At 33.8% G+C, this 20,335-nt stretch overlaps 1 protein-coding gene across 50 annotated transcripts in view; it reads right to left on the bottom strand.

Annotated features, from left to right (window-relative positions):
* The window catches only part of LOC105463581 (adhesion G protein-coupled receptor L3), an 856,114-nt gene that overhangs the window by 547,624 nt on the left and 288,155 nt on the right, over window positions 1-20,335 (bottom strand). For 41 of the 50 annotated variants that reach the window (XM_011710771.3, XM_011710772.2, XM_011710773.3 and 38 more), the window contains one exon: window positions 1,306-1,509. The exons of the other annotated variants lie outside the window; for them this stretch is intronic. In XM_011710771.3, the coding sequence (XP_011709073.2) occupies window positions 1,306-1,509 (204 nt within the window). The remainder of the gene's footprint in view (window positions 1-1,305; window positions 1,510-20,335) is intronic. 50 annotated transcript variants of the gene reach the window in all.

Genomic DNA, 20,335 nt, shown 5'->3' with positions numbered 1-20,335 from the left:
ATAAGAAGTTCTTAAGGAATGTTTACTATCTATTGTCCTTGAATTTTCAGAACACACTGGAGTCCATTCTACAGGCTTCTATGGAATTGCATGGACTCATCCACCACTTTGCTGCCTGTCGTCATCACTGCTGCTACTAAACCACCACTACAAGGAAGAAAGGCCAATCTGAATGGAGAGATTTGAGGCTGCTGATTGAACGATGTGACTTTGGAGACAGAGCCACTGTGAATGCAAAGTTACACATGCTCTTACTCTGCCTCATGGTCACAGTAATTGAAGAACTACATTTAACTCTCACGGGTCTCTCACATCTCAAATGGATTAATGATGCACTTTCCTTAGGTCCTAACAAACAAAGTATTCCAATTTATTTTACCAGATAACTCTTTAATGGGGCTTAGAAGATAAACTCAGCTAATACTGTGATATTTCATGTTCTTTTGCTAGTATTACTTATATGTGTATCCCTCTCACGACATTTTTGGGTCAGAAGAGTGACTGTGTTTCGGGAAAGATTTGATATTCATAGTTCCCCCAGCCAAATGCTTCCCAGCTTTTTTCTTTTTCACAAAGAAAGTTACAAATACTATATTCTCTGGAGGAAATGACAGAAATAAGAGTACCTATATGGAGTTTTGCGAGAAAAATAAAAATGACAGTGCCTAAATATTATGTAAATAAAAAATAATATGTGAAGTGTTCGGGAATACGACCTAACGTTCCTCACTGGAGCTTTCGGGGCTGGATGCCACTTGCTATACTTTCCGGCTGCAGAGGCAATATTATAGAAAGAACGTTCCGTATTTTCATAAGAAAATTAGGTTGTTTCAGTAACTATAACTTTTCTACCAAGTTTTACGCTTTAAATGACTAATACGCAATTCCTAACCAAGACGTCTTAATCATAATATTTTCAAAATCTTGATAGTTTTCATTGGTGAAAATTTTTTCAAACAAGCAGATGATCAGACATGTTAAAACTTACGGAGCCTTTCAAATTTTACAAGAGTTGAAAGTGTCACTAAAAGTAATTTTAAATTTCCTGTGATAATGCAAAAATACTTCAAACCCAATCAAATATTTTAAATCAAACATTTCAAAATAACGATGAAGCTCTAATGCAGAACAGGCATGCATTGTTAAAACTGGCCAGGATATCACTAAGTGGTAATATCAGCCACAAAAGTGAATGCAGACAGTAAACTTACAAGAAGACACAGTTGGGGGCACTTCCTGGGGCTGAGCCTCTCAGGAGCCCCTGCCCAGCCACCCCCAGCCCTCTCTCCCCACCGCTGGCCGCACCTTGGGCTGCAATCTGTGCTCCTTGGGCACCTGGACCACGAACTCCTCTGGTAGCTCCACGGGGCCCTTGTCCACGATGAGCGGCGGTGCGCTCTGCAGCTGGCTGCTGAAGTAGATGTCTGGGTGGAAGAGCGCCTCCTGGGCTGCGCTCTGCGTGTCGCAATGGAGCAGCAAGGGCTGGATGTCGTTCACTGTGCTTGCCACCTGCGGGGACCGCAGGGCGCACCATCAGACCCCTGCTCACCTCAGTCCCACCTCAGGGGAGCCCTGGTGGAGGCTATTTCCAAGGCTGCTCTCTGCCGCAGGCTATAGGCCCAAGATTCCAGCCACCCCAGGCCCTACTCAGACAACCCTACAGCTGAGAGGACTACCTCCGGGCCCCTAGTATAATGCTATCCTAGTTAAACACTATCTTAATTAAGCTAAAAAAAACCCTCATCCAAATCTCTAATAATGATTAGAAAATTAGACATAATTATTGAAAGCACAGTAAGCTACCTGAAAAAATATAAATATTATTTTTATTTTTATAGATTCACAGCACTCTAATGTAAATTAAGGACACTAATATCTACATAAGTGCAAATAAGAATAATGGTTCCTAAACTCAATTTTCACACAAAATGTTTGATAAGGTAATTGGTAAAGAAAGTCCCAGAGAGGTGTTTTTCCTTTATTTGTTTTGTTTGAAGTATGGTTACACTTATATGGATTTTTTTATACTTATTTATATGTTTTCAGGTCATTTAACTACCATTTTTGGAGAGATACTGTATTAAGATCTGTGGTGGACATTAAGGTGAAAAGGATATACACACATTTTTTACCATTTAAATACACAGTGATTTTACTGACAAATGGTACATATTACATAAATGAGTAAATATGAAAGACCAAGACAATAATGAAAAAAAGGTATACATGATTTTTAAAAATAATTCAGAAAACACTCATACATTTTATGCTTTGAAAATAGAGATATTTAAATATAGGATTTTTTTTCTGATAAATTGACACACGAGATACATATTTCCCTACACTGTTTGCAACTAGTTTAATAAATAGGAAAGATAATGAAAATATGTCTGCCAACAGAAAGGATAAATTTTACAAAGAAAAAGATTTTGCTTCACACACGTATTTTTTAACATGTTATAACATGCATGTATAAAAACACAATAATGTTATGTGGCTAACATTAAACAGGAGAGAAACTAAGAAAATCAATAATGCAAGAGAATTTTATGATCATCTTTCTAATACTAGAAATTTATACAGTGGTGCCATAATTTCTTGCTATATAAAATATTTGCAAATCAGGAGTGTAAAATATATCCCTCCCAAAACACATAAAATAATACAACTTTTATAGAAAAAAATCATATTAAGAAATATGTTAAACAATGTATCTATAATGGAAAACTTTAACATATAAGTGTGAGACATTGTCCCAAAACAACATTTTTATTTGAATTTATTACAATGTATAATTACTAAAATATCTAGGCAAACATAATCTGAATGCCATTTTTATAGCCTGTGTAAATGAAAAAGGTGACAAAGAAGAAAATAAGTTTCAAGACCAAAAAGCTGTGAAAATCAACATCTCTAAGTAATTGCCTTCATTGATGTTTCACTCTAGTGGCATCATTTCTGATCTTTTGGCTCCTAAGATATCCCTCTCTTCATTGCCTAAAATGACAATATGACTAATATAAAAATATTTTTACATGAATATATACAGGCGTGTTTTCTCTAACATCTTTATTACTACTCTATGGAAGAAAATTAGCCAAAGGTTATCAAAATAGGTTATCCTATAAACTTCTGTTATTCAAAAATTGAAAGATTTTATCCTCAGCCAAGTTAAAATATAAGCACATCTAGAGTGGGGGAGAATGTGCTTATTTGTTCATTCATTCAACAAATATTTATTGAGCTCCCATTACATGTTGGGTCCTATTCTAGATGCTGGAGAATTTGGTGAAGAAAACAGACCACAAAGCTACTTTAATGAATCATACATCATTATGATTATGAGATTAGAAAACACACAAATAAACATGAGAGAAAATATACCATATAAGTATGAGAAATCTATGAAAAATTTAAATAGAGTAATATGTAAAGACTACTTCATTTAGGTTTTTGTGAAATACTTGGATATGGAGATAAAATATAAATTGGGATTTTAGTGAGATTTAAAGTCACTAATCATACAACATTCAGTTGTATGACTGTAAGTTGACAGCCAAAGAACTTCCAGGATACAGGAAAGGCCTCCTGGCTAGATCCCCCTTGGTGTGTTTGAGAAAAAACACAACGGCTGGGTATAGTGGTCAAGGTGAAGAATAGTCTGGAAGGCAGAAAGGCAAACAGCACCCAGATCATGAGCTTTTTAAGCCAGGGTAAAAAGCTTAGTTTTAAGACAATCTGTTTAGGATAATTATTAAAACTCTGGGGAAGAAAGGGTAGCGTAGGATAGGGAGGTGGGAATAGGGATTTCTTCTGAACTAGAGAGCAAATATTTCTAGAAAAGGTCCATTTCTAGAGTAGGCAAAGAATGACAATTGATTTAAAAATGAATAAACAATGGAATCAAGCATCAACTAAACAGTATAATAGTGCCTGTATCTAAATGAAAAAAATCTAAGAATAAAGAAAACATAAAGACACATGTCAATAGAACTAGGAAGCAAACTCTTAGGGATCTAAAAAGAGTAGTTTGGCTTGAGGAGTAAAATGATTTCATGGAGTAAGACTAAAGAATACAAAATACCAGGAGCTTAAGTAGACTTTGACTGTAAATTGAAAAAAGTAGACTGATGTGTTCTATGGAACCAAAGTATCTTATGTGTCTATAGTTTGTACTCTCATTTAAATTCACTGTATCTATAAAAGAAATTCAATGGGTGGCAGGAAAACTAGAGAGGCTGTTACACTACCCACATAGAGAAGGGTTATTAGAACAGAGCCAACATCTCAACTTTTGCTTTAAAAAATATGTGTGTACTATACTCAAGATATTGTATGACTTCTGTGGAATTATTTATTTGAATTATAAATATAAATCCAATTTGTCTTCCTGAAGCTATTATACAAATAAGTCTTCAAGATAAACAGCACACTTACAAGTCTGGTGTCTGGTATTCTGTTAGAAACACGAATCTTAAGTCTACAAAGATTCCTTCAACTCACATGCTAGAAAGCTAGAACGTTCCTGCTACACAAATCTCCCAAAGTTCACGTGAAGATGTTATGCTCAGAAACTCACTCTCCTTGGGGCACAATAGCATCTGAAGCAGCCAGTTTCCTTATGTCAAGGAAGGTAGTATCTATGCCCTGGCATTCTTCACTCACTTGTCTAAATTGAATACATAGGCTACAAAACCAAGTCAAAGTACTCCTCGAAGGTTCTTTTCCTCAGATATTTAAAGATAGTTTTCACATTCTAAATGTCTCTTTTTTTCTCCAGACCTTTAAGAGAAAGGATTCTTTCAAATTAGCTATGAAAAATACACCAGCATGTTGTGGCATTAACCATAAGTTGAAGGCAACCCTCCAAGTTTCCTTCCCAATACCGTTTGAGGCCACAGTTTAAAACTCTGTTGTATGCAATTTTAAGATGTCGCAAAGTTAATTTTGGCTCTGAGACAGGAATCTATAATAAGGTCAATATATCTTGTTCTTTCCATCCTTCTTCAGAGAAATTTCATGTTTATCTTTTAAAAACTGCATATCTGATTAGGATTTTATTTGAATTGAGGGGGCAATTTTCTATTTTAATTTGTTTTTAAAGTTTTAACTTTTAAATCACACATAATATATAATACTCCTTGTAAGCAATATGAGTTATTGCCATATACAAATCATCCTTATATTTGATTTATATCCAGATATTTTTACAATGCAAGTACTTTCATTCTGCTTCCCTAGTGGGCAAGCATGAAATATAAAATTAGTATTTCATAACCTATTAAGTGATCAAAATATTTATCCCATGTCCACATCTCTTAAATATCAAAAGCCATCAGAACATCACTGTTCCAGAATGTTGGTTGTGGGCAGATATGAGGCTAGAGGTAAGCAAAAGAAAAATAATGAGTTTTTAAAAGGTAAAGTATTTGTGATGATAATACGAGAGTTTTCATATTATCTGTGGAACATATAATTGGTATAAATATCAATAAATATCAGAATTCAATGATAGATAACTTTCAGAGATCAATACTGATTTATATATATTTTTAAAGTTATGTAAGTACTGTTTCTAACCAACTTCAGCTGTTTCTATTTTCTTGTTCTTCTTACATGAGCAGCTTTGTAATTCAGTCAATTATTCAGCTTATTCCTCCAAACAGCTATTAATCATAACAGTGAGCTGGGACTCTAAACAAACAATGGGCTAATTCTATAATGAAAGAAATGCTAAAAACAAAATACAACCTGGGCATATTTATCAGAGTTACAAGTGCTTTATTTTCATAAACTAACAATTTTTCTTACAAGTCATTTATTTTTGTGTTTTAGGGTTATATTTCACCATGTCTTTATTAGCAACCATGAGCTTTATAGAGTTTGAAATGTACACTAATATAGCTATGACTCTAACCTACATATTACACTTTTTCACCGTGGTAGTATCTCTTGGAAAGAGAATACTTATCCTCCTGAACATACCTGCCTAATCCTTTGTACAAATTATCCTTCCTAGTAGGAAATCTTTTCTCCTACTGCTTAGGCTTTCCAAATCTCACCACTTTCTAATATCACTCTTTCCATAATTTTACCAAACAGTTCTCTCTCTATAAAATCATCATCAAATTTCATAATATTTTCCTTCCATTCTTTACTAAAACATACTCAAAATCTTGTTGCTTTTTATTTCCAAGATTTAAACAAACACGGTATTGCTGTCTTCCCTAATTGAAGATTTTAAAAATTTACTTATTTTGTTTTATTATATTCTAGCTCAATCTCAATATGTTACTTTGGTTGGTTTACAATTTAAATCATAGATCTACAAAATAAGGCAAATGCTCAGTAGGTTATAAAAATGACTATGGAAGAACCTCCACAAGATGGCTAAGAAATTTTGGGTTGAGTTTCTCATCAAAAGCCACTTAAAATATAGTATTGCATCATTACATTCACAGCTCTGAGTCTATTTTTTCATCTGAAAATTACCAGTCCTACTACCTATGACTCATTGGATTGTTATGAGTATTCACTGAGCTATTATGTGCAAAACTCTTTAGCTAACAGGAAAGTATTGTGTAAATGCTGGAAATTATATTGAAAAAGTTACAATAGCAAATGGTTCATTGCTACCAAAATGTCTACTCCAACTTCACTGCAACATATATAATAAAAGGGAAAGAAAGAGAAGAGTTGGGGGCAAAGAAGAGACCACTGTTTTCATTTCCTTTTCTGTAAATAAAGGCACATTTTCAATCCTGCTTCCTGATGCATACCTGAAAGGCTCTCTCCCACAGTACCTTCATTTTAGCCATAAAAAGATTATGCCTTTCTGGATTTCTCCCTAAGGTGTATATGATAGCTGCATAATTTCTTTATAGGCTGGGTAGTAATCTCTAACAATAGTCATAAAAGATCCAATTCAAGCACCTGAGTAAAGATGCCATCAGGTAGAAATTGCAACACGAAAGTTCTAACACAGAGGGGTAAATCTGTTTCAAGTCCGGATCTTATAAGAAAATAGCTGAGCTAAGTAGTAACAAATTGTCCTCTTGTGTATAATGAAACAGATTTTATGGTGTACCTGAATGTTATTTAACTCAACAGGTTCCTTCTGCAGACTACCTTGTTTCATAAAGTACTGGTATGCCTGATGTGGGCAAGAAATTACACTTCAGACTACATTCCTCATTAATTTTCTCCAAAACATAGCTTGTTACAATAAAAGAAAACAAATAAGTAAGATAAACTTTTGTAGTCATTCAAATAAGAAAAGAAGTAATCAAATAATCTCTCTTTGCTAACAATATGATTCTATGTCTAGAAAACCGTAAAGACAGCAGAAAGCTCCTAGACCTGATAAACAACTTCAGTAAAGTTTCAGGGTATAAAATCAGCATACAAAAATCAGCAGCTTTTTCTGTCATCCAGGCTGTAGAATGCAGTGGCGTGATCTCGAGAGGCTCACCACAACCTCTGCTTCCTGGGTTCAAGTGATTCTCCTACTGCAACCTCCAGAGTAGCTTAGATAACAGGCACCCGCCACCATGTCCAGCTAATTTTTTTGTATTTTTAGTAGAGAGAGGGTTTTGCCAACTTACCAAGGGTGGTCTTGAACTGCTGACTTCTGTTGATCAGCCCACCTAGCCCTCCCACAGTGCTGGGATTACAGGCATGAGCTACCTTTATACACCAATAACATTCAAGCTAAGAGCCAAATCAAGAACATAATCACATTTACAATACTCATCAAGAAAACAAAACATCTAGGAATACATCTAATCAGGGAGGTAAAAGATCTCTACAAGGAGAACTACAAAACACTGCTCAAAGAAATCAGAGATAACACAAGCAAATGGAAAAACCTTCCCTGCACGTGGATTAGAAGAATTAATATTGCTAGAATGGCCATACTGCCCACCCAAAGCACTCTACAGGTTGAATGCTATTCCTATAAAACTATCAATGTCAGTTTTTACAAAATTAGAAATGAACTATTGTAAAATTCCTATGGAATCAAAAAAGAGCCCCAGTAGCCAAAGCAATCCTCAGCAAAAAGTACAAAGCTGGAGGCATCACATTGCCAAATGTCAAACTACCTTATAAGGCTACAATGACAGAAACAGTGTGATACTAATACAAAACAGACAAATAGAAAAATGGAACAGAATAGAGAAGCCAGAAATAAAACTACACACCTACAACCATCTGATCTTCAACAAGGTTGACAAAAATACACAATGGGGAAATGAATCCCTATTTAATAAAGGGTGTTAGGGTAACTGGCTAGCCATGTATGCAAAATAATGAAATAAGGCCCTTACTTTTCAGCATACGCAAAAATTAAATCAAGATGTATTAAAATTTTAAATGTAAGACCCTAAACTATAAAAATCCTAAAAGCAAACCTAGAAAGTATCATTCTGACATCAGCCTTAAGAAAGAATTTATGACTGTCCTCAAAAACAATTGCAACAAAACCAAAAATTGACAAGCGGGACCTAATAAAACTAAAGAACTTTCACACAGCAAAAGAAACTATCAACAGAGTAAACAGACAACCCACAGAATGGGAGAAAATATTTGCAAACTATGCATCTGACGAACGTCTAATATTACAGAGAGCTTAAATGATTCAACAAGCAAAAAACAAATAACCCCATTAAAAAGCAGGCAAAGGACATGAACAAACACTTCTCAAAAGAAGACATATAAGCGGCCAACAAACACACACACAAAAAAACACTCAATATTACTAATCATCAGAGAAATGCACATCAAAACCTCAATGAGATACCATCTCACACCAGTCAAAATGGACATTATTAAAAAGACAAAAAATAACAGATGCTGGAGAGGCTGTGGAGTAAAAGGGATGCTTACATACTGTTGGTGGAAATGCTAATTAGTTCAGCTGCTGTGGAAAGCAGATTGGAGATTTCTCGAAGAACTAAAACCAGAACTATTGTTCTACTCAGTATTCCCATTATTGGGTATATACTCAAAGGAAAATAAATTATTCTACCAAAAAGACATATGCATTTGTATATACATTGCAGCACTATTTATAATTCCAAAGACATGGAATCAACCCAAGTACCCATCAATGGTAGACTGGATAAATACAATTATATATATATCTCTCTCTATATATAGAGGTATATATAGATATATGTATGTATATATACACACACACCATGGAATACTATGCAGCCATAAAAAATAGTGAAATCATGTCCTTTTCAGCAACATGGATGCCAATGGAGGCCATCACCCTAAGTGAATTAACACAGGAACAGAAAACCAAAGATTGCATATGTTGACTTATAAGTGGAAGCTAAACATTGAAACTTATGGACATTAAGATGTGATATGACCCAGGTGCAGTGGCTCACACCTGTAATCCCAGAACTTTGGGAGGCCGAGGCGGGTGGATCACCCAAGGTCAAGAGTTCAAGACCAGCCTGGCCAACATGGTGAGACTCTGTCTCTACTAAAAATACAAAAATTAGCTGGGCATGGTGGCGGGTGCCTATAATCCTAGCTACTCAGGAGGCTGAGGCAGGAGAATCGCTTGAACCCGGGAGGCGGAGGTTGCGGTGAGCCGAGATGGTGCCATTGCACTCCAGCCTGAGCAACAAGAGCAAAACTCTGTCTCAAGAAAAAAAAGAAAAAAAAAAAAAAAAAAAAAAAAGATGCGATATGGTTTGGCTCTGTGTCCTCACCCAAATCTCATCTTGAATTGTACTCCCGTAATTCCCATGGGTTGTGGGATGGAACCAGTGGGATAGTTTGAATCATGGGGACGGTTTCCTCCATACTGTTCTCATAGTAGTGAATAAGTTTCATGAGATCTGATGTTTTATCAGGGGTTTCCACTTTTGCATCTTCCTCATTTTTCTCTTGCTACTGCCATGTAAGACGTGCCTTTGCCTCCCACCATGATTCTGAGGCCTCCTGAGTCATCTGAAACTGCAAGTTCAGTTAAACCTCTCTTTCTTCCCAATCTCAGGAATGTCTTTATCAGCAGCATGAAAACGGACTAATACAAGATGAGAACGATAAACACTGGGAACTAAGAGAGAGAGTTAGGCAAGGTCGGAAAACTACCTATTGGGTAGTATGCTCAATACCCTGGGTGACAGGATCATTTGCCTCAGAGTCATGCAATATACTCCTGTACCAAACCTGTACATTTACCCCCTGACTCTAATACAACAATTGAAATTATAAAAATAAATAACAGATGACATGAGGAAAAAAGATCCAGATATGATTAGGTATGTAGGTTAAAAAAATTTAAAAAACCTCTGTATTTATAAAAGAATGAATAGTCTGCTTTTACACATTAGAGTCATCATCAGAACACTAAGCTACTATGTTACAAAAGTTTTATAAAACACGCTGAGAATAGTGAAAGAGTCAAACACGTGACTGTGAATAAAGCTAAAGGGAAAAATTTCATTTTGTTAAAGAACAAAAGAACCAGCTTTTTAAGATTGCTTTTTAATAGGTTTTCATAGCTTGCATTTTATGTATCCTATCAATAAGGGGAAAAATAGTGACTTTCATTATAATTGTTGCCTAAATTGTAATACTGTGATGTAAATACCTTAAACACTTCTGAAAATGAGTAAGCACAGATTTCTGTTAGTGATATAAATTTATTAGAGATTTAGCTTCTGACAAAAAGGATGATTTTTTTCATTCCAGTGAAATAAAATCTGTATTATGTACCTTAAGATGAGTGATAACTAATAGTAAGATTTTCCAAACACCTGCCTCCTTGTAAACATAATGCAAACACATTTAAATTCATGGTAACAAAAAACCTTTAGAATTTATTATTTGGATAACATTGACTGTGTTTTTCCCTCCACTCCCCTCCTCAAGAATATCAATTTTTTAATTGTATGGCAACTATACTTTCAGAATGTTGTAAAGTAAATCCCTTCTTTAAAAATCTTTACAACTATAGTAATGAGGCACTCTTCCTTAATCATACTGCCAATTATAACTAATGTGTGGGCAAAATGAGCAAAAATGATCCATATATTGACAGAGGTTTGTTTTGCTAGTGAGTTCTAGCTCCTTCTCCTAAGTAAATAGTAACTGGCATTTCTGAAGACATCTGAGAAGAATGAGAACTGTTTTGCTTTTTTATGGTAGTTAAGATATTTTTCCCACCCACCCGCCTTTCTCAACACATACACACAAAATCAATCTCTTTTAAAAAGTCCTTCCCACAACCCGTGGGAATTATGGAAGTGCAATTCAAGATGAGATTTGGGTGGGGCCACAGAGCCAAACCATTTCACATCTTAATGTTCGTAAGTTTCAATGAATGCCTAAATTCTTTTTAACAAGACAGCAAATATGTTAACAGGCTCAAATGTCAAAATGATCGATTACGTTATGTTGGTGGTATACATAGAATGTGATTATTATTGGACACCTACTTTTAAAAATCGACATGGTGGTTTTTTATCTGTCTGCAGAGGGACAACATAAAGCCTGCCAACAGCCTGTAACCTCTGATACATCTGTGTTATCACAGCTATTCCAACTATTCAGCTATTGTAACTAATCTAAAAGGCCTCCTTTTAAGTAATTGTGTAGTGTTCCCTGGAGGAAGAGCATCATACCAGCCTGTTGCTTTAAATTTTATGCATTATTTGTCTTCATTATTAAATAATGTGCCCTTAAGGTCTGCATGGTTTCATCAACTTCCCTATCAAAAGTAGAAAAAAAAGAAGAAAAAGGATCATTGCTAAATTGTCACCACCATTGTTGATTTGTATGGAGAGCTATACTAAAGATTAGTTCTGATCTAATTCAGGTAATATTTATGTTTACTACTCTTGTGATATCTCTAACAGCTTGGAGAGAATCAGTAATGAGTGAAAGCAGACTATTTGTTCTTTTATAAATACAGAGGGTTTGTTTTTGTTTTTTTTTATTTTTATGTTTTTAACCTACATAACTAACTAATCATTAGGTATTTTCCTCACATCATCTGTTATTCTCCAGTGCAACAACAAAATCAATCTGTTTTAAAGTCATCTGAGTCCAAGAAAAAAGAATGAAATGTTGTAAAATGCTATTTTATGCTTGCATGTTTTTATCTTTGCATTTAATCAAAAGAATGATTTCTCTAATTTAGGTCACTGAATTTACCCTTTTTAATTTCACATAAAACTAATGATACCAAAATGAGGGTATATCCGTCACTCACTATTCAATTTTTTCAAACTTAGAAAGAAGAGTGATGACAGGATATTTTATTGGGCTTACAGTCTAATTAAAAGTGACAGAATTGCACTTTGAATAGCTTTTCAACACCCTTTAACATTTTTCTTTGAATGCTGATCTAAGCTTAAGATGTTCATTAGTAACTCATTAAAGACTTAGTTACAGTCCAGTGGCTGAGTCCTAAATATAATGATGGGATGTGTGTACAAATGTGTAGACTCATAATTAGAGAAACTGTCACAATGGGGATTAAGAATATACAATGCAGTCTTTGAAAAAGAACTGTGGAATGTAAGTGACCCCAAGATGGTGTTGTATTTTAAATTTTGCTTACTATTCAGATCATTTGTTTTTTGGTTCTAATTCCTAAAGGTATGTTTTAATGACCCCATTCTCCCAGGATTAAATGTATGAGGCTTTGTATTAGGGCCTTTTTATACATTATTTTATTTAATCCTTACACTATAACAAAGTAGGCCTAATTACTTATTTAACAAATAAACAAACTGTGATTTAAACTCTTGAAGGTCATATATCTTGGAAGTAATGGAACTGGACTTAAACTCTAAGGCTTAAGATCTTTCTACTTCATTTAATAGGACCATACAAGATAGGATTCTAAAGCAGTTTAGATTAGATGATCTTGTAAATTTCAGTTTCTGGGCTTCATGTAAGCAATAATTCCTAAATATGCTGACACCATCTTCTGTAGTTCCTGAGAATTACAGGAGCTATTCAGTATCAACATTTATAAATCATTAATTATCCTTGCCATATAAAACACCAGGTTCTCTGCTGATTTCCATTTTTTTCATTAAAAGATGTGATGTGAGTCCAGAGGACACTAATATATAATATGTGGATTTGATAGAGAGATGCAAAGTTACAGAATTACTCTTGAGATGAACTAAAAGAGGCATTCAGTAATTTGCAGAATATATTAGAGAAAAACAATCTACAGAAATAAAATGAAAGACTCAATATTTATAATATAATTTGAGCAAAGATATAAAAATATAAAAAAGAGGATTTCCAAAATCTCAAAAAAATTCAGACTCAACCAAAAATAGAAATTTTTCTTGGCTACCAAAGTTTGATTATCTTCATCATTTTCTTAGGAAGAATAATTGAAAACTAATAGAACCCAATGAATTGCCTTGCTGTTTTGTAGACAATTCACCAGTATACAGGTCTCCTATAAAAATAAAGTTTCAATTATGGACAATTATTAATTTTGGTAGTCATAATAACAATAAAAAAGTGAGGAGAAAATCCACAAGAATGGGAGAAAATATTTGCAAACTATCATATGACAAGGGTTAATAACGCGAAAAAAATCAATCTGATTTTAATATGAGCAAAAGATGTGAATAGACATTTCTCAAAAGAAGATATACAAATGACCAATAGGTAAATTAAAAATGCTCAACATCACTAATCATCAGAGAAGTGCAATATATAATTATAATGAAATATCATCTCCCACAGTTAAAATGGCTGTTATCCAAAAAAACAGGCAATAGCAAACGCTGGTGAGGATGTGGAGAAAGGGGAACCTTTGTCTATTGGTGGGAATGTAAATAGTGTAACTACTGTGGAGAACAGCATGAAGGTCCCTCAAAAGACTACAGGAACTACCACATGATCCAGAAATCCCACTGCTGGGTATATGTGGAAAAGAAAGAAAATCAGTATATCGAAGAGATATGTGCACTCCCATTTTAATTGCAACATTATTCACAATGGCCAAGATACAGAATCAACCTAAGTGTCCATCAACGAATGAATGGATAAAGAAAATGTAGTTACATATACACAATGAAATATCATCCAGCCATAACAAAGTGATGAAATTCTTAAGCCAGGTATAGAAAGACAAACATTGCATGTTCTCAGTAATATGTGAGAAATAAAAAAAATATTAAACTAATGGAGACGGAGAGTAGAAAGATGGTTACCAGAGGATGGGAAGATTAGTGGAGAGGAGAAAGATGAAGAGAATATGGTTAGTTGGTACAAAAATACTGTTAGGTAGAAGGCATAAGACCTAGTGTTCAGAAGCAAGATATGGTGACTATAGCCAACAATAATTTATTGTATATTTGAAAATAACTAAAAGAGTAGACTTGTAATATTCCTAACACATATAAATAAAAATAGTTGAGATGATAGATACCCTAATTACCCTGGAGTAACTGATCCTTACAAATTGTATACTTGTATCAAATATTATATGCATCCCATAGATATGCACTATTAAATATCCATAATAATTAAATTAAAAAAATCCTGAATGAATGAACTTCTTTGAGGAATCAAATACATGAGTAAAAGGGGGCTGAGTACAGTGGTTCACACCTGTAATCCCAGTACTCTGGGAGGTCAAGGCAGGAGGATTGCTGGAGGTCTACAGTTTGAGACCAGTCTGGGCAACAAAGCAAGACTCCATCTTTATGAAAACATTTTAAAAATTAAGCAGGCATGGTGGTGCATGCCTGTGGTCCTAGCAACTTGGGAGGCTGAAGTGGGAGGATTGCTTGAGCCCAGGAGGTTGAGGTTAGAGTGGACTCTGATCATGCCACTGCACTACAGCCTGGGTGACAGAGTGAGAACCTGTCTTAGAAAAAGGGGGTTGAAGAATTTGAAGTGATGAGGGTAGAAAAATGGTGCACAATTCAACATAAAATACCTGAGAATTTAAGTGGGTAAATCCAGGCAAATGGCCTCCCAGAAAATCTGAAACGTTCCCCACACAAAAAAATGAAAAATGATTGAAGTTAAGAATATCCTAAGTACTCTGATTTGATCATTATACATTGTATGCATGTATCAAAATACCATATGTACCCCCATAAACATGTACAAATGTTTTGTATTAATAAAAAATTACTTTTTACTAATAACAATATTTGAAATTTTTACTTAAAATTAAAATTTTAAAAATAAATAAAAATTTAAAAGCTATTCTTAGAAAAAAGTCTAAAAAACTCTTAAAACTAAATGTCTTCTAATGATATCTTACTGTCTTTTCAAAAAAGATATTTTTATAAAGAATGCTCATAATTTGACAATATAAAGAAAAATAACCCATTTATAAACCCAATTATACTGAGGATTCAAGTAAATAGTAATCCAAAGAATAAGAAAACAATGATTTTATATTGTATATTCAAATATTTTTAAATTTGTTCAACATTAAATATAAAACAACAATCCTATTGCAGTCAGAGTCCACCGCAGAACAAGAAATATAAAAATGTGATAAATTACAAGCACCTCAAATAGTCACAATACATAAAATTTCAATATAGGAAAATGCTATTTTACTCCAAATATGTACATGTCACTCATAGATTATTACTACAATTAAATGCATATGTAACATCTTTTGCAAGTACAAAAGTTAAAAAAAAAATTATTTTCCAGCTGCCAAACTGCATTTGGGAAAGTTTCTAAACAAATTCTTACACATAAAGTAAAGCTATCAGCCATGCATGTTTGTAGCTTACATTGTGATACTAGCGATTGTGTAGTTAGCTTACAAAATACATATTTTAAAACTCAGTAGCCACTGGCTAATGTGGATGGTGTTGGATGTGTTAGCAGTAACCTCATATATCATTACTATGACACGGATTTTTCTGTATAATGTATTTGACCATAAACATAGTTATATTACTGCAGATATTACAAATTACCTAGGCTGGCAAGCGTTATAAACATTTCAAGGATGATTAATTTCTAAAAATAACCAAGTTAAGCAGAGCTTAGAAGTCAACCTGACTCTTTCAGAACTAATAAAACACATCTTCATAGAAAGAATTATATGATAAAATGCTACGTAGTTAAATTTAATTTTGTACTTTTTCAAGTTTCATATCTTATTAGAAGTTACAAAATATACGAGTATTATCTTAAATCATTGACATCAGAATCATAATTGTAAACACAGATTAACAATAAGGTGAAAATTACATAAAAACAAATATGCATCTGATCATTCTTTTATCCCTACTAAGAACTGTTTATTATAAGTCATTTCTTGCACATGATGAAATGTAGGCTAACCAGTAAAGTCCCTGAATATATAAATACAGATGCAACTTTAGCAATAGAATTGCAGAAAAAAAGCATGCATAAGGTGGTTCTAGAAGATTTTTTTTATATTGTATTTTTCTTTTTCTGTGAAGACGCTGTAAAACATACTGCTCGCCGTTATTCCTAGTTTAAGTGCCAACGATCCTGCTTTCTACCTCTTCAACTATGATTCAGTCTTTACAAGTAAGGTTCAAATAAGCTGAGGTGTAGTTGAAATATTTGAGCACCACAATCACCTTCTGAGCTCCCGGTCAGCTGGGGCTTGGGTGTAGTAACCTCCCAGGAACAGATCTCCCAGCCCAAGGTCCCACATTGGACCTTGATGTTTCTTTACTGCCAATCAAAATGAGCCCCAGGTTATTACTGGGTTCTTGCTCTCCAATTTCCTTATTTTTTCCTTGCTCCCAACCACATCAATAGAAAAACAACAAAAAGAATCCTTTATCTTCATGCAACACTACAGTAGTGCACAGCAAAGAACTGGCCATCTGCTTCAGCTGCTCCTCTTTACTTCTGCCAGGTCTCATTGCATTATAGATAAGGATTTTATGGCTCTACAGGAAGGGAACACAGTCATGGAAAACAGAAAAAGAGAAATACAGAAGTACACAGAGACACGGAATATGGACAGATAAACATAGAAGCAGGGACATCTCCCAATTTAAATTGTACATATTTATACGATATTGAGGTACTTGTTTTGTTTTCCTATATAAAACATTGACCGGACTATTTAGAGCAAATGGGGATTATTCAATTAACATACACATTATCAGAATTAATTATTTAGCTTAGTTTTTAATTTTGTCCATGTAGAGATTATGCAAAAATATAACCCTAGCAATTATATATAACCAATTAAAATAGTAATTTAAACATTCCTACATAGTGAGAATAATTTTGTTTAGATATTAGTAATATTGATAATAATTTTGTTTAGATACTAGTATTTAGAAATGTTTGGCAAAACATAAATATTGAGGTTTGAATAGAAAAAGATTTATTTCCATTCTCAGGGTTAGAATAACAGTAATTATTTATTTTCCTTACCTTGCTCAGGGATTTACCTCTAGTTCAAGGTAAGAAAGGAGTAGGGAAAAAAATGAAAGGTTTATCAAATGCCAAAGCACCATGTTAGAAGTTATACATATATAATTACATCCATTTCTTAAAATAGCTCTGCAAGGAATACATGTTCATTTTTACAGATGAAAATTATATTAAGCTACACATTTTTAGGTTACTGTAAGCTCGCTGAGGGAAGAAATACAAGTCTTTTGTTCACTATCTTGTCTTTAGCATCTAGCAGTTTTCTGGCTTGTAGTGGGTAAATTAATTATATTTATTAACCAGTTGACAGATAAAGAGGATTACAGAGCCAGTAGGTGGCAGAGCTGGAATTTCATCTCTGGTCTGTCAGGCTTCAGAACCACAGTCTGTCTGTCCCAAGAACATGGAAGAGGCAGATGGTCAATGTTTCTGCCTCACCTGCTCCCAAGTGACCAGGAGGGTTGAGACGAGATTCTATGTAAAGAGGAACGGCCTTGATAGGAATTGGATATCTACTGCCAACAAGAGCAGAGCTCAAAAGCCAAGTCCTTGATTTTAAATTCCCTCTGTGTCACTTAATAGCTGTGTGACCTCAATTTACTTTATCACTGTGTACCTCAATGTCTTTATCTGTAAAGATGGTGATGATAATAATAATTACAAATAATAAAAAAACCTATGCAATTATAGTGAATATTAAGTGAACTAAAACATCTAAAGTTTATGGCCATAAAATCAGTAGTCATCATTACCATTTTCTCTGAAGAAAGGGATAGCAATTCAGATCATTACTCAGAAGAATTAATTCCCAATGATCAAGAGGGCAAAATATCTGGACATCTTAGCAGTAGCAAGGAGACATCAGCAGAGGATATGTTGGAAACAAAAGTACTTCTGTAACTATGACATACATTTTAACTCAGTCATCTAAGGTTTCAAGTTATGCAGTATTCTCTTAAGCCAGGATTGATGGGGACTCTAAAAATTCCTATCCTATTATATTTCAGCACTTGATCAAAGGTGTATTTTTCTATTTATGAGCAAGTTAGGTTCCAAAAGGCTGCTTATAAAGCCCTTCATTCACAAGTCAGAAGTGGTATCACAAAGGCAAAAGAAAAAGCCTTCTTAAAGAAGGAAGACAAAACCGACTTGTATTTTCTCAGGTGCAAAGTTTTAAAATAAAGGATAAAGTTTATCAGAAAAAAGATTCTCTATTGTTTTGTCCTCTATAGTTCAAAACTCAAGATAATATTGAATAGTCCACATAAAATGGAAATGATTATTTTTTTTGGCCCAGAGTATTTTACATATCAGATCAGTCTTTTATGTGTCCTATCATTATACTAGGGGTTGATTTAATACTTCTAAAAGTTACTTGGAGGTATTCTCTCTCTCTCTCTCTCTCTCTCTCTCTCTCTCTCTCTCTCTCTCTCTCTCTCTCTCCCTCTGTGTGTGTGTGTGTGTGTGTGTGTGTGTGTGTGTGTGTGTTTTCAATGCAGATTATCAGTCCCCAAGCCAAGACCTAAGACCCAAGGCTCAGCCACATTTAGGGGTCCACTGAAATACATAGTATGTGTCAGTTTTAAGGACCAGGCATTTTAGTTCTGAAAAAGGAATCTTCCTTGCAACGTCTGTTTCTGCTATTTTTAACCTAATTTTCTCTAACAAGGGTAATTTTAGTTTGATCTTTTAAATATGAATTGTGTGTGTGTAAATATATATGTAGATATTTTTCTTTTTTCCTTAGTATCAACATTAAATAAATCAGCTCTTATGGCTAGCTAATTCCTGGTTGTTATAATTTACTGGAACAAAAATTAACTGGAGGGATAGATTGTATGATGAAGGAAATTTACATGTTCAAGCACTAAATATTTTCTGTGCACTGTGCTGTATTATTTACATATGCTATTTATTTTATTCTCAAAATAACATTATAAGGGAGGTATTTTTATAACATAAAAAGTCTAATTTAAATCACCTTTACATATATTGATACTTAGAAAAGCATTGTTTCAAGTAACGTAATTATATTTATTTTCCCACATCACAAAATGTTATATGTGCCCATGCAGAGAACGTGAATGTATCCGTATATGAATTAAGAAAATATTTTGATATTTTAGACAAGTTTGCTTAAAACAAGATGGTTGAATAAGTAGGATACTCCCATTTTACAAACATCTCTACCTTATAATAGAGTGGATTATCAGAACTAAATATGTTGCATCCAGGGAACTTTAGAGGAAAACTTCAAAAGAAGTTATTTTACCCAGTATTTAGAATGACAGCAAAATGCAATTCATGTTAAAACTTAAGAACACAGGCCAGATTCAGAATTGCATCACTGATGAACTACAATGAGTTTCTGTAGTCAATTAAAAACCAAAAGTGAGCTAAAGAGGCTAAAAATTCATTTCAGCTGCTTGCTACACTATAATATTCTGAGACCTCCTAAGCAGTGGCAAATACAGCTGTGTCCTTTTTTCTTTGCTATAATTATCATCAACATATGAGAGAGCGACTATATTACAACATTTTCATCTTAGGGAAAAAAATCAATGATAATTAGCCAAAAACATTAAATTGTGTAAGAGGAACTTACATATAGACTTTAATTTACCAGGTTTGAGAGAGATTCAGTGAATATTACATTAAGTTGTACAGAATATAAATGTCTCGCTTATATATTAATTAATGTGATATATTTTATAAAATTTGCAAAGGTACGTCATTTCTAATCTATCATATTTGTTATAATTACAAAGATGTCTAAATGAACATTAAGTATACATGTCTATTAAGTATATTAGCATGTTTCCATAAACTCATCTTTCTTTAAAAAGTGAAAATAGACATTAATATTATTATTTATTTATTTATTTATTTATTTATTTTGACGGAGTCTCGCTCTGTCGCCCAGGCTGGAGTG

The sequence above is a fragment of the Macaca nemestrina genome, chromosome 3 (assembly GCF_043159975.1).
Source record: "Macaca nemestrina isolate mMacNem1 chromosome 3, mMacNem.hap1, whole genome shotgun sequence".
Taxonomy (NCBI): Eukaryota; Metazoa; Chordata; class Mammalia; order Primates; family Cercopithecidae; genus Macaca; species Macaca nemestrina.
This window is presented reverse-complemented; position numbering and strand designations above follow the sequence as displayed.